Source organism: Trifolium pratense, linkage group LG6 (assembly GCF_020283565.1).
Source record: "Trifolium pratense cultivar HEN17-A07 linkage group LG6, ARS_RC_1.1, whole genome shotgun sequence".
Lineage (NCBI taxonomy): Eukaryota > Viridiplantae > Streptophyta > Magnoliopsida > Fabales > Fabaceae > Trifolium > Trifolium pratense.
In genome coordinates, this window is record NC_060064.1 from 6,270,199 (window position 1) to 6,282,952 (window position 12,754).

Here is a 12,754-nt window from a genome sequence, read left to right on the forward strand (position 1 = left end):
CATTTTACTTTTTATTTTTTTAATTAAAAAATATAAATAACTACCTTTTTGTGAGAGGAACAACAAAAACAACATCTAAAGAAATGTATATAAGTTTTGTCCTTATCCAAAAACTACTAATTAAATACGTTCACAAGTCCTTATCCAATTGACAAAAAATATCAAAATTATTAAGTCTGATGCCATGATCGAAGTTCAAACCTCACTTCTCTCATTTGTGTGTATAATGACTTTATCATTTACCAAACAAAATTAAATCCTTTATAAAAAAAAAACAAAATTAAATTAATTAAATATAAGAATAAAAACAAAACAAATAAAATTATGGTCAATTGCATAATGGCTTAGTGTGGTGGCCACTTTAGGTCAATCATCATAGCTACAAACAAGGATTAAATAAAACGCATATAATATAAATCCATTCACATCACAAACCAAGCCTCACTTCTTCAATCTCTCTCAAAGCTACATTGCTAACTTTTTTCACTTTCATCATCATGGATTTCTTTCCCTTTCTACTCTCTCTAATTTTCCTTATGTTACATCTCTCAGGTACATACAAACAAATAAAACATATATATATATATATGTAACATATTTTTGTTCTTAACTGATTTTGATGTAAATCTCAAATTTATATATTTACAGGACAAAGGGTGGTAGAAGCTGAAACTGATCATAATATAACAAAATTATTTGTTTTTGGAGATTCATATGCTGACACAGGAAATATCAAAAGAGGTTTGGCCAGTTCTTGGAAACATCCTTATGGTGTCACCTTTCCCGGCAAACCTGCCGGCCGTTTCTCCGACGGCAGAGTCCTCACCGACTACATTGGTACGTGTGTTTCTGTCCAAATGCGTCATTACAACGTTCTTTCTTGCTTTTTATTTATTTATTTATTTATTCATTTATTAATTACTAGTTAATTAGTATTAGTACATGTTGATGTTATCTTTAAGCTCTTTTTTTTTTCTTAGCAAAAGTTTTACTTTTTTATTTTTCATTTTTTAAAGAACATTTTGCTTTTGTACTGGCTCATAGGTTTACATATATTTTTTCCCTCGATTTTTTCCAATTTTTTTTTTTTTTTTTTTGTGTGTAAACAATTGGGGCAAAAAGTCCTTCAAAAATTTGTTTTAAGTAAGCTTGTTTTCGTCCCTACTTTCACAATATGTCATAAGCGATTATGTTCAGTATTTTTTTTTTAAAAAAATTGATCATTTTGTGTACGTGATATTAATTTATTGTAAATTGACTAATATTGAACTTTTTTGACCGGATTGAAATGGAAATTTATCTACAAAGTAGTATTTATTTGTCGATCATCACTAAAATGGAATTTTGAAAACTATAAAAAGAAACAAATGGGATATTTCCAAAGTTATGAGACAAAAATGTGTCACTTTCCAATAGGGAGAATAATGCCAAAACTGTTAAAAGAATTTTTGGAGAGAAAAGCATATTAACCTATAATAATTTTGTTTTTGAAAAAAAGAAACCCTATAATTATGCTGTTCACACAAAACACAATATCATAGTTTTTGGTAGGTTCATTTCTCAGCTGGCTTTCCACTTTTCCTTTTCTCGTGCTAATTGTTTATGTTTATCTACTATTATGGTGTTATAATGGTATTTCTTTTATTAGTTAAATAAAATGCTGCATTTGTATGTACATGTACCCCCCAAAAATAAAGCTCCATTATTATCTTTCTTTTTTGCTCTATTTTTTTTTATTGCATACAACCATTTTCGATTTTTTTTTAATCAAAAATATCTGATTTATTGGACTGCTTAATCTGATTTGGAAGCTAGTTTTGTCATCAAGTTGTTTCATCTACTCCTGAGATCACAGTTGTGGGATCGAACAATAATTTTTCTTACCAAATCCAACGTCAATTACCACTTGATCAACTAATGATTGTTCACTGCTTTCAATCTTTATTTATTTATCTTTTTTATCACATTGAACTATTAACGGCATGTTTTTTTACTCGCGTGACACCAAACTTTGGCACAGAAACACTTTTGCTTTTTTTTTTTTTTTTTTACTTTAGTATCATTATTATTACTTTAACACTCAAAATGTTCCTTCCTCTATATGTTGTCATGGACCTCTTTTTACCATTTGAAGCAAAATACTTAGTATCTTTGGTTACTACACTATTTTTATTCAGATTAATTATACCAAAATGAATTGATTAATGTCAAACCATAATAAACCACTGCATATTTTGACATTATTAATCAATCAAATTATTAGTACAATGCATTTTTTGTGACTAAATTACAATGCATCTTTGGATTCCGGATATTCTTATATATTTTTCTTATTTCAAAGTCGATCTTTTATCACAACAATCTGACGTAGACCACTCTAGCTTTGTCAGTTAAAGCAAAAGCATCCTCCAACTTTAATCATGTTATGTTATGTTGCTTTGCTGCTGACTAGAAAATATAATTAAAGGCATCTTTTTCATTTTTTCGTGTACTTAATTATCAATCATAGTATTATTTTTTGTTCGCATATATGTTTGGATTTGTGATAAATTTACTAAAATTACTATACACCACCGTAACTTATTATATTTAGTAAAGAGAAAATTCTAGTAGGGTGAAAGTGAAAAAAAAGAATTGTTTGTTTTCACATTTCTGAAAGTTTCATAGAATGTGACATGACACAAAAATATGTTTTTTTTTTTTTTTAAAAACTTGGTATCCGGTCTTAGGACCGACTAATTCAAGGGGATCAATCTCATCACCCATTTGCGAGGACCCCATTTAAAGCTAGAGTTTTTTTGCTATGTATGGACTTAGCCCACAAAAATATGTTATAAATGAAGAACTTAACATTCTTCATTTATAAGTCAACTCAAATTTTATTATTATAATATTAGAGTCTATTGGAACTCTCATTAGATTTTCAAAGTGTTCAATAGGGTACTTAACTTAAGCCATGGGCATTCTCACCTATTGGATTAGTTTTTTGGGATTGGACTTTCCTCATGTGCTTAACTATTAATAATTGGTGTTTTTATCGAGAGATGTGCCACAGAAAGAGCTACCTATAGGCTGAATTAAGGTGCTCCACCGAATACTGATAGGTGAATGAAGTCGCCGAAAAGGAAAGAGTTATCATCGGGACACTGCCGATAGAATGAAAGCCGCCATGGACGTCAGCTCTTAAAGAGCATAACAATATTATCATTCTCACATCAAATATTTCAAAGTGTTCAATGTAATACTTAAGCTATGAAACTCTCCCACAACATATTACACTAATATATTGAGTTGAGCTCTCCTCATATACTTAATTCATAACACATTATACATATAGATGTACCAAAAAAATAACACATTATACATATAGTACTCAACAACTTGTTTTTATTTTGTTTTCTTCAATCATGAATTATATAATTATTGGACTCTATGTATTTGTTTTTACGGAAGAGAGACAAATATAATTTCAAACATAAAACTACACATAACACTAATTTAGACACATTTATATCTATATCTGATAAGTGACATTATGGAATTGCAGCCCAGTATTTGAAAATGAAATCACCAATCTCATACAGAGTGAGAAAATATGCTATGCCACACCATTTGAAATATGGAATGAACTTTGCATTTGGTGGTACTGGTGTGTTTGAAACGTTGAATCCAGGCCCAAACATGACCACCCAGATTGATTTTTTTGAAGGAGCCCTAAAAGACAAATTGTACACAACTGAAGATATCAATAATTCAGTTGCTCTTGTCTCTGTCGCTGGTAATGACTACACTCGTTACACAGTAAAAAATGGCTCTATTCAGGTATTTTAATCTCATCAATTCTAATAGGTTCACCGTTCACAAATAGTATTTATTAATTTTTCAACAGTGTACTGGTACGCATCTAATCTATTTTTTGGATCATTACTTAGTATTTATCTATATGCAGGGTTTACCATCATTCATAGAATCACTGATTAATCAAACAATCACAAATATAATTCGCATCAAAGGATTAGGAGTGAAGAAAGTGATTATATCTAATCTACAACCAGTTGGATGTCTACCTTCAACGACAGCTTCAAACTCATTCAAACAATGTAATGAAACATCAAACAATCTCCTAGCACTTTACCATAACACACTCTTAACTCAAGCAGTGACCAAATTAAACCAACAAACAAAAGATCATAATTCGTCGCCCTTTTTAGTTCTTAATCTTTACGATAGTTTTATGTCGGTGTTGAATCATCCATCTACACATAACATTAAGGATAAGTTGAAGCCATGTTGTGTTGGAGTTAGTAATGAGTATTCATGTGGAAGTGTTGATGAGAATAATGTTAAGAAATATTTGGTTTGTGAGAAACCAAAATCTGCTTTCTTTTGGGATTTGGTTCATCCTACTGAGGCAGGGTGGCATGCTGTGTATAACAAGCTACGAGTCATGAATGTTCTTCAACAGATTCATTATTAGTTACTATAATTAAGATTGGTTCTTGTTGCTAGATTTCTTTGTATTGAATAATATATATAATGTATGTTCACATTTTGTTTGTTAAATTCATTGATTTTTAAATTGTGTTTTGTTTGTAATAATTTTTTACGGCTTAGGATCGCTCCTTTCAAGAGAATTGTGTCCATATAAATAAAATTGACAATCCTTATTACATTAATTGTTGCAAAATTAGAATTATTTAATAATAATTCGTTAATAATAATAATAATCAAAATTCTTTAAAAAAATTATTTAGTCTATCTTGTAATTGTTGTAATTTTTACAATTTTATTTCCTTTCAAAAGTTAATTTCGATTAAGACCATAAGACCTTACCAATTTTGCTGAAGGGTACAATTTTTGTGTTGGGTGCAGAGACTTATCATTGTAATTTATTGATCGGACACAACTTGGTCCTCTTAATTTGTCGACGGGTCTCATTTGTTAATATCAGTGATCGGTGATTCAATTATGTGCTTGAAAGATGTGTGGAATGAGAGAAAGTGGAAACTGGAAACATCTTCCGAGCTATCCTCCGAGAAGCTCGAAACTGAAACATCTTCCGTGCTAAATGAACATGTGATTCTTCCAGTTTAGCACGGAATGTTCAATATCATTCTTGAGCCACTCTATGTAATCAGTAAAGCACCTGAAGTCATTTTTATGCGTGCATCTTCTGAAAAGCTTATGTAGTACATCCAAATCTATGATTTTAGAAATTGGATTAACAAGATTAATCAATTTCTTGACATCATAACCACGGTCCTTAAGAGTCTTGACTTTAAACATATCCTTACTAAAACCGATCGTATAAAATGCGTGACAGTCAGCATCAACCAACCTTTGTTGTGCAGCAATCATTTCTTAGCCAATGCTAACTAGAATAGTTAGGATCTTATAGGATCCCCTGCATATGAAGGAGCATTCGTCTTTTTAACCAGTTTTCTCCTACCAAAAATAGTTTTTTTTTTTTTTTGTGAAAGAAAGAATAGGGCAACATTTGTTTGTGGCTCCCTCACACCAACCACGGTTTTGAGAATGAGAGGGGGTGGATTGTCCATTCTTTCGGATATTCACTCAAAAATCGTTGAATCGAATAAGGCTATTAGACTTGGAACTCTCTTACTAACTTGAAATTGCTTACCGCCATCTCAATTAACAATAATATCAGTCAAATTCTAAATTGAAATTTTTTTCTATAAATAGGTTGATCACTAGCTGATCGGTCCTCACTCCACTGTTTTCTATATAGACTTTTTTTTACAGAGCTATTGTTCACTAAACCTTGTTGTGTTTTGCTGCCAAAAAAATTGAAAATTTAAAATGGCTCCCAAAAGATTCAGAAAAAATTGAAATTTAACATGACTTGTTAGAGTACCAAACACCATTGATAAGAAAAAATTGAATGAATGTGCATTTTTATGACATATATTTTTTGCTTGCTTCCAAAATATTAGACCAAACAATACACCATTGACTATGGTCATGAAGAATCGGACGGCATTATATTGAGAATGTCTCCGACAGGACAAATGTTGTTTCCAGAAGTTAGCTTTGCATTGAACAAAATGTACATCTAATTGAGCCTCAACTGAAGTAGAACTGATTTCAAGCATCCATGTGGCCGGATTATAACCATCCTTGATATTTTGAACTCCTGAGATAGCCTGAAGTTTGTGTACATTAGATGAATTTATTAAGATCTATAATAAATACTTCAAAGATGGTAGACAAAAATGTTAATTGAGAGGTCCAGCATAGATAATTTGTCCTCCTCTTTTCATCCAGAATAGCTATAGTAACAGAAATCAAAGTTGAAGAAGATATGCAATAATAATCAACCATGGAAATCTATAACATAGAAACTTAGGCCTATAGATTCTAGACTTAACTCGTCAAAAGCTTCAAATTAAAATGTCTATGCGTGGTTGATGAATTGTGCAAACAACAGTTCTCCCCATGTCTACCGTGTTTCTCACAGTTCGCAAAACAATAGCAGCGGCTTTAGCATCAAGGCCCGAAGTTGGTTCATCCATGAAGATGATTGAAGGGTTGGCAACCAGTTCCACAGCAATAGTAAGTCTTTTTCTTTGTTCTGTTGATATTTCATCCACACCTGGAAGGCCAACAAGAGCATCTCAAAGTGGTTTAAGTTCTACCAACAACATAACTTCTTCAACAAACTTCTAAATCACCAACAGAAGTAGAAGACTAAATCAAAATTGTATAGAAAATGAATTGCATCAAAGACTACAGATGATAAAGCTTGTACCAACACACCTTTAGAGTTTGTGTCTTTACATCTGAAGGAAGATGATGCCATGCTGAAAACAATATTGATTCTTAGACCATAACATGTGGAGAATGAATGTCGTTCTGTTCACAGTAACCGCTTATTCAAGCAAATGTTGCTTGGTTCTTTTGGTAACCTGATACATATATCCACCCGTTTTTCTCCCAGCTAATACATCCACGAGTGTTGTCTTTCCACCACCACTAACGCCTACAAGTGCTGTTAATATGCCTGGGCTAAAAGCACCGCTAACATATTTACATGATCTAAGTAAAAAATAAGAAAAATTTAAAATGGTAGTTTGCATAATTGGTGATGTCAAATAGTAAAACAACATAAAAAATGTTCTGCTTACGTACCTGTTCTTAATCAGAAAGAGTTAGCAATGTAAAATGAAGTATTGCCATTGAATACATGAGAACTATGTGCAACTAAAATTTCCTAAAAATACTGCAGCAAAAAGAAGAAAAATGACTTGAATTAAAGTTTTGGAACACTCAAATATATCTGGAATTGTTGCATATAATTAAAGTACTAAATCATGTTTATGAATCAAACAAAATAAATGCTGCTGATTAGATATAACACAGACTTCTTTAAATAACAATGAGATACACTTAGAATGACCAAAAAGAATAAGGTGGATGGTATCTAGATGATGAAGTTTCATTCTTCTTGTCATCTTCATCCGCAGTGACTGCTTTTGAGAAAGCCTTTGTTATCTTATATTCACTTCACTATATAGACCACTAAAACAAAAAACTAATTATATCTAGCAAGTTGAATAAACCAATTTGCATAGTGAATGGCTCAGTTCATGTATCCAAATCAACAAATACATAAACATATAGTGATGATTGTTGTATTCTTAGATTGACAATTTAACCATTTGCATGCATACTATGTAATGTATCTGGTAGAAATGTACCTCAAATTTGGTCAAGACTAGATCACCTTCTATTTAGTAGAATATTTTTTAGATGGGTATTTCATGGACTTAGTTAAAATTTCATGTTATTTTGTAAAGTAGTAAAGAACGGAAAGGTAGCAGTTATGGAAGCAACCCATTTTTCTTGCTCTTCATTAGCACGATCAATTAGCATCCTCTCTTATAAACATCCTCAGCTAGCTTTGCTTCATGTGCGTTCTTCAGCCATCTCAGTTTCAGTCTGCATTTGTTTCACGTTAAAAGTGTAAAAAGTTAAAAATAAGTTACATGTATGCATGAGATCTAATTAAGTATCTAAAAATGGGGTACTCAATTGTATATGGTCTCAATAACGTTTTAACCGATATAAATTTAACAAAATTCATTATTGAATTAAAAATTTATATAATATAAATCATTCGTGTAAATTTTTAAAAGAAATGTAAAACAATTTGATACGTTATTGAGAATATTAAAATTAACGATATTTAAATGAAAATATATAAATTGTAAGTGAGTAACAAATTGCCGTGGATTTAATTATATTATTATGTTATTATCAACCTGCTTATTTAGCATTAAATATTTTGTTATTATCAACCTGATTTACTTGTACAATGATTTAAGAATTTTGGTATTGGTTGTGATTTGACTTTTCTAAAGATCCAAAATTCAAGCCACCAAATACCAATTCCTATACTACTACTACTACTACTATTGTCTTTACGTGCCCATTTTGCCCCTACCTCAAAATGTCACTCATTTTGCGTTCTTGCATAATCTACGCCTAGTGCCGTTTCATTATAAATGAAAGAAAAAATTTGTTCACTCTATTTATGTTGTTACAAAACATTTTTCTTTCTTTCACACAAAAAGACAGTGTTTGTTAGAGAATGAGTAATACAATAAAAATGTTACAAAATTTGTTACTCCTACTTCTAGTTCCTATCTTTCTCCATTCTTTTCCTATACTTATTCAAGGTTCAAATCAATATGAAAGAAAGGTATACACTAATGAAGGAGTTTAATTTCAGTTTGACACCTTAACTTACATATGGAACTATTTTTGGTCACACTACTCTTGCTAGAAGAGCATTCTTGTTAGTTTATATATTATAAGATTAATCTATATGCTTCTTCTTACCCTTTTTATAATTGATGTGAATTTTGTGACTATAAACAGCCATATATTGTATATATGGGAGAACTACCAGCATCAAGAGCTCATACCATGGAACAACATCACTATAACATGTTGGAGGCTGTTATTGGAAAGTAATGATTTCTATTCTCAAATTCAAATCCATCATATTCTATGAAGTATGACGACTTCTCGGACTAGGCATGTCCCAGTGTTGGACACATATCAGTGTCCAACACCGACACATATGATTACATTGAATTATGTCATTTTCTTAAGACGTGTTAGTGTCGTGTCTGTTATCCGTGTGTGTCCGTGCTTCATAGATTATATATTACCTACAATATTAGTTAATAATGTACCAATATTATAAAAATAAAATTAATCTAACCATGTGTGTCATGTTACTATGATGTCAAGTTGTGATATAGATTTTTTTTTAATATTTGCACATTTTTTATATAGATAGATAGATAGATAAGATTAAATTCTCATATAAGATGATAGATGGTGGATCATACATAGTTACTAAAATTAATCACTTCTTCATGAGTGATTCTATTTTGTTATGTATTTCCACAGTAAGCAGTTAGCCAGAGAATCCAAAATACATAGCTATGGAAAGAGCTTTAATGGATTTGTTGCACGACTTTTGCCTCATGAAGCAGAGAAACTGAAAAGTACGTGAACATTTTACTAGGGAGAAAAAAGTGACAAATTCTCTAATGATATAATTAATTATGATGATGATGCTTATTGTGGAATTTAATCGAATGCAGAGGAGAAGAATGTGGTATCTGTGTTTAGAAATACATATAATAAACTACACACAACAAGGTCATGGGATTTCATAGGAATGCCCCTCAAAGTGAGGAGAAATCCTAACATAGAAAGTCACATCATTGTGGGCGTGTTAGACACCGGTATGTATATGTCCTATCCAATTCTGTTTGATAAAATCAAACACAATACAACTGAAGTTGTCGTATCCAATCCCTTTTTTTTTTAACGGATTAAACACATTTCTCTCATAAACATATGTTGTAAAAATGTATAGTATATACTAAATGAATGATATATGTAAACAGGTATTTGGGTTGATTGCCCAAGTTTCAATGATGAGGGGTATGGACCTCCCCCGCGTAGATGGAAAGGCAAATGTGTCATGGGAGCTAACTTCACTGGCTGCAACAAGTATTCTTCTACTTCTATATCTATGCATTCTTTCACAACGCAAGGTTGATTTGATTTAAACTTCTTTTCTTGCGCAGCAAGGTAATCGGAGCAAAATACTTCAACCTTGACCCAACTGGTCCAACCCTGCCAAACCCGAGTCCAGTGGACGATCAAGGCCATGGCACTCACACGTCATCAACCGCAGCTGGATCAGTGGTGAGGGGTGCAAGTCTTTATGGAATTGGTGAAGGCACTGCACGTGGTGGTGTCCCATCGGCACGTATTGCAATGTATAAGGTTTGTTGGAGTATTGGGTGCAGTGACATGGACATGCTTGCTGGATTTGATGAAGCCATTGCTGATGGTGTCAATTTCATATCAGTGTCCATTGGTGGACCCTCGCGTGACTTTTTCTCTGACCCAATTGCTATTGGAGCATTTCATGCTATGAGAAGAGGTGTTCTCACTTCTTGCTCAGCTGGAAATGATGGTCCTCGACCTATGTCTGTTGAGAATGTAGCTCCTTGGATTATGACTGTTGCTGCCACCACCGTCGATAGACAGTTCACCACACTAGTTTCCTTTGGTGATGGAAAGAATGTTACGGTAAGTAACACTGAAATAATATTTATTTAGGACCAGTTTGAATCGACTTATTTGAATTTATCTATTGGTATAAGCTTATTTTGGTTTGTACTTTGTAGGGACTATCTATTAATACATTTTCCCCTGAGAAAAATATGTATCCACTGACTAGTGGAAGTCTTGCTGCTAACCTTAGTGGAGATTCATATGGCAGTCCTAGGTATTGTTATTTATTCTTATCATTAACCCCTAATTGTTTGCTACATTTTTTTATTTCTTTAGAAGATTATGAAGGTTTGAGGTAATGATGATGATTATGATTATGCAGTGGTTGTGATTATGGGACTCTAGACAGGGATAAGGTGAAGGGGAGAATAGTGTATTGTTCTGGGGGTACAGGTGGCCAAGACTTGACCATTAAAGAGTATGGAGGAGCAGGAACCATTATAGCACTTGAAGATGAAGCAGATGCTTCCTACACCACAGTTATTCCAGGGGCATTTGTTGATATCAATACAGTAGGCAAAAACATTGAAACCTATATCAATTCCACAAAGTAAGCTCTTTTTCACCATACTCCAATTAGGTAATGTGATGATATTTTGAAAGTAAATTAACTAACCTCAATAAATATCTGACTGGTTTTATATTTAGGAATCCTCAAGCTGTGATTTACAAAACAGGAAGTACAAAATTCCCAGCTCCATATCTTGCTACTTTTTCATCTAAAGGTCCTCAGCGTATCACTCGTAACATCCTCAAGGTGATCACTTTTCTATCTCTATAGTTATGTTTTCCATTTGGCTTGTCTTCTAAAATGTCAGAATTTTCATGTGAAGCCTGACTTGGCTGCCCCGGGACTGGACATACTAGCTGCCTACTCCAAACTGGCAACGCTAACAGGGTACCCCGAAGACACTCGTTACGATGTTTTTAATATAATATCAGGAACTTCCATGGCTTGTCCACATGCCATTGCAGCTGCTGCTTATGTTAAATCCTTCCATCCTGACTGGACTCCTGCTGCAATTAAATCTGCCCTCATGACCACTGGTAACGCAAATTTTCCATCTATAACCAATAGCTCAAAATGAATAGAATCATCTGTTATTAAAAATCACATTATTGAGTGGTAGTTAAATTCAGTATTTTGAAAAATGGTCCGCAACTTTGACTGCGGTCGCAGCATCATGACTTTTGATGTCTATGCGACCACAAGGTGATTGCAGTTAAGGTTGCATCAGCTGTACTTGACAATGTAAATTATTGTAGTACTTGACAGTGTCAATGATCGTAACATGACTGTTATTTAAAACCTTGATAAACTTTCGAGGCAGACAAAATATTTCAATTTTAAATCTGACCTTTTCCGTCTCTGCGAATCAGCAACTCCTATAAAAGTCAACGACAATTTCACGGAACTGGGATCCGGGTCAGGACAGATTAGTCCAGTAAAAGCATTGCATCCTGGCCTACTTTATGACATTAGAATGGACTCCTATATTTCCTTCCTATGCATGCAAGGCTACAACAGCACCAGCATCGGTACCCTTATTGGTAGCAAAAGTTTCAATTGCAGCAAGGTTAAACCTGCACTAGGCACTGATGGAATCAACTACCCTACCATGCATGTCCAGCTCCTGAATGTCACTTCTAGAATTTCCGAAGTTTTTTACAGGACTGTGACTAATGTAGGATATGGAAATTCAATATACAAGGCTAAAGTCACAGCACCTGAGGGTCTTTCTGTAGAGGTCATCCCAGATATATTGAAGTTTAGTCGGTTGCACCAAGACCTGTCATTTAAGGTTGTCCTGAAGGGGCCTCCAATGCCGGCGGAGAAAGTTACATTATCTGCAACTCTTGAATGGAATGACTTTAAACACAGTGTTAGAAGTCCAATAGTTGTCTTTAAGCCATTTTGATACCAAAATCCGTGTTGGACAGATTTCATATCCTAGGAATTTAAGTTCAAAAGGTTTTTTTTCTCCTTCATATTGTGTACATTTAAGTCTGTTATTTGCTTTAGCTTAATGAAAAAGAGATTTAGTGGCACAGACTATCAATCCATTCAGTACTAAGAATGAATCCTAATGAACATAAAAATATAAACGTTGAGGTTATAGTTTACTAT

General features: G+C 33.0%; 2 protein-coding genes across 2 annotated transcripts; both read left to right on the forward strand.

Moving 5' to 3' along the window:
• Nucleotides 1–324: 324 nt before the first annotated feature.
• LOC123890405 (GDSL esterase/lipase At5g03610-like) lies at nt 325–4,672 on the forward strand. Its single transcript, XM_045940013.1, has 4 exons — nt 325–552; nt 649–837; nt 3,548–3,822; nt 3,950–4,672. The coding sequence occupies exons 1-4, from the start codon at nt 498–500 to the stop codon at nt 4,475–4,477; spliced, it is 1,047 nt and encodes a 348-aa protein (XP_045795969.1). The 5' UTR covers nt 325–497; the 3' UTR covers nt 4,478–4,672.
• A 3,947-nt stretch (nt 4,673–8,619) lies between these two features.
• On the forward strand, nt 8,620–12,595 carry LOC123890406 (subtilisin-like protease SBT4.15). Its single transcript, XM_045940014.1, has 11 exons — nt 8,620–8,722; nt 8,902–8,993; nt 9,442–9,539; nt 9,639–9,782; nt 9,948–10,053; nt 10,131–10,641; nt 10,740–10,840; nt 10,949–11,176; nt 11,275–11,383; nt 11,460–11,673; nt 12,007–12,595. The coding sequence occupies exons 1-11, from the start codon at nt 8,630–8,632 to the stop codon at nt 12,543–12,545; spliced, it is 2,235 nt and encodes a 744-aa protein (XP_045795970.1). The 5' UTR covers nt 8,620–8,629; the 3' UTR covers nt 12,546–12,595.
• The last annotated feature ends 159 nt before the right edge of the window (nt 12,596–12,754 follow it).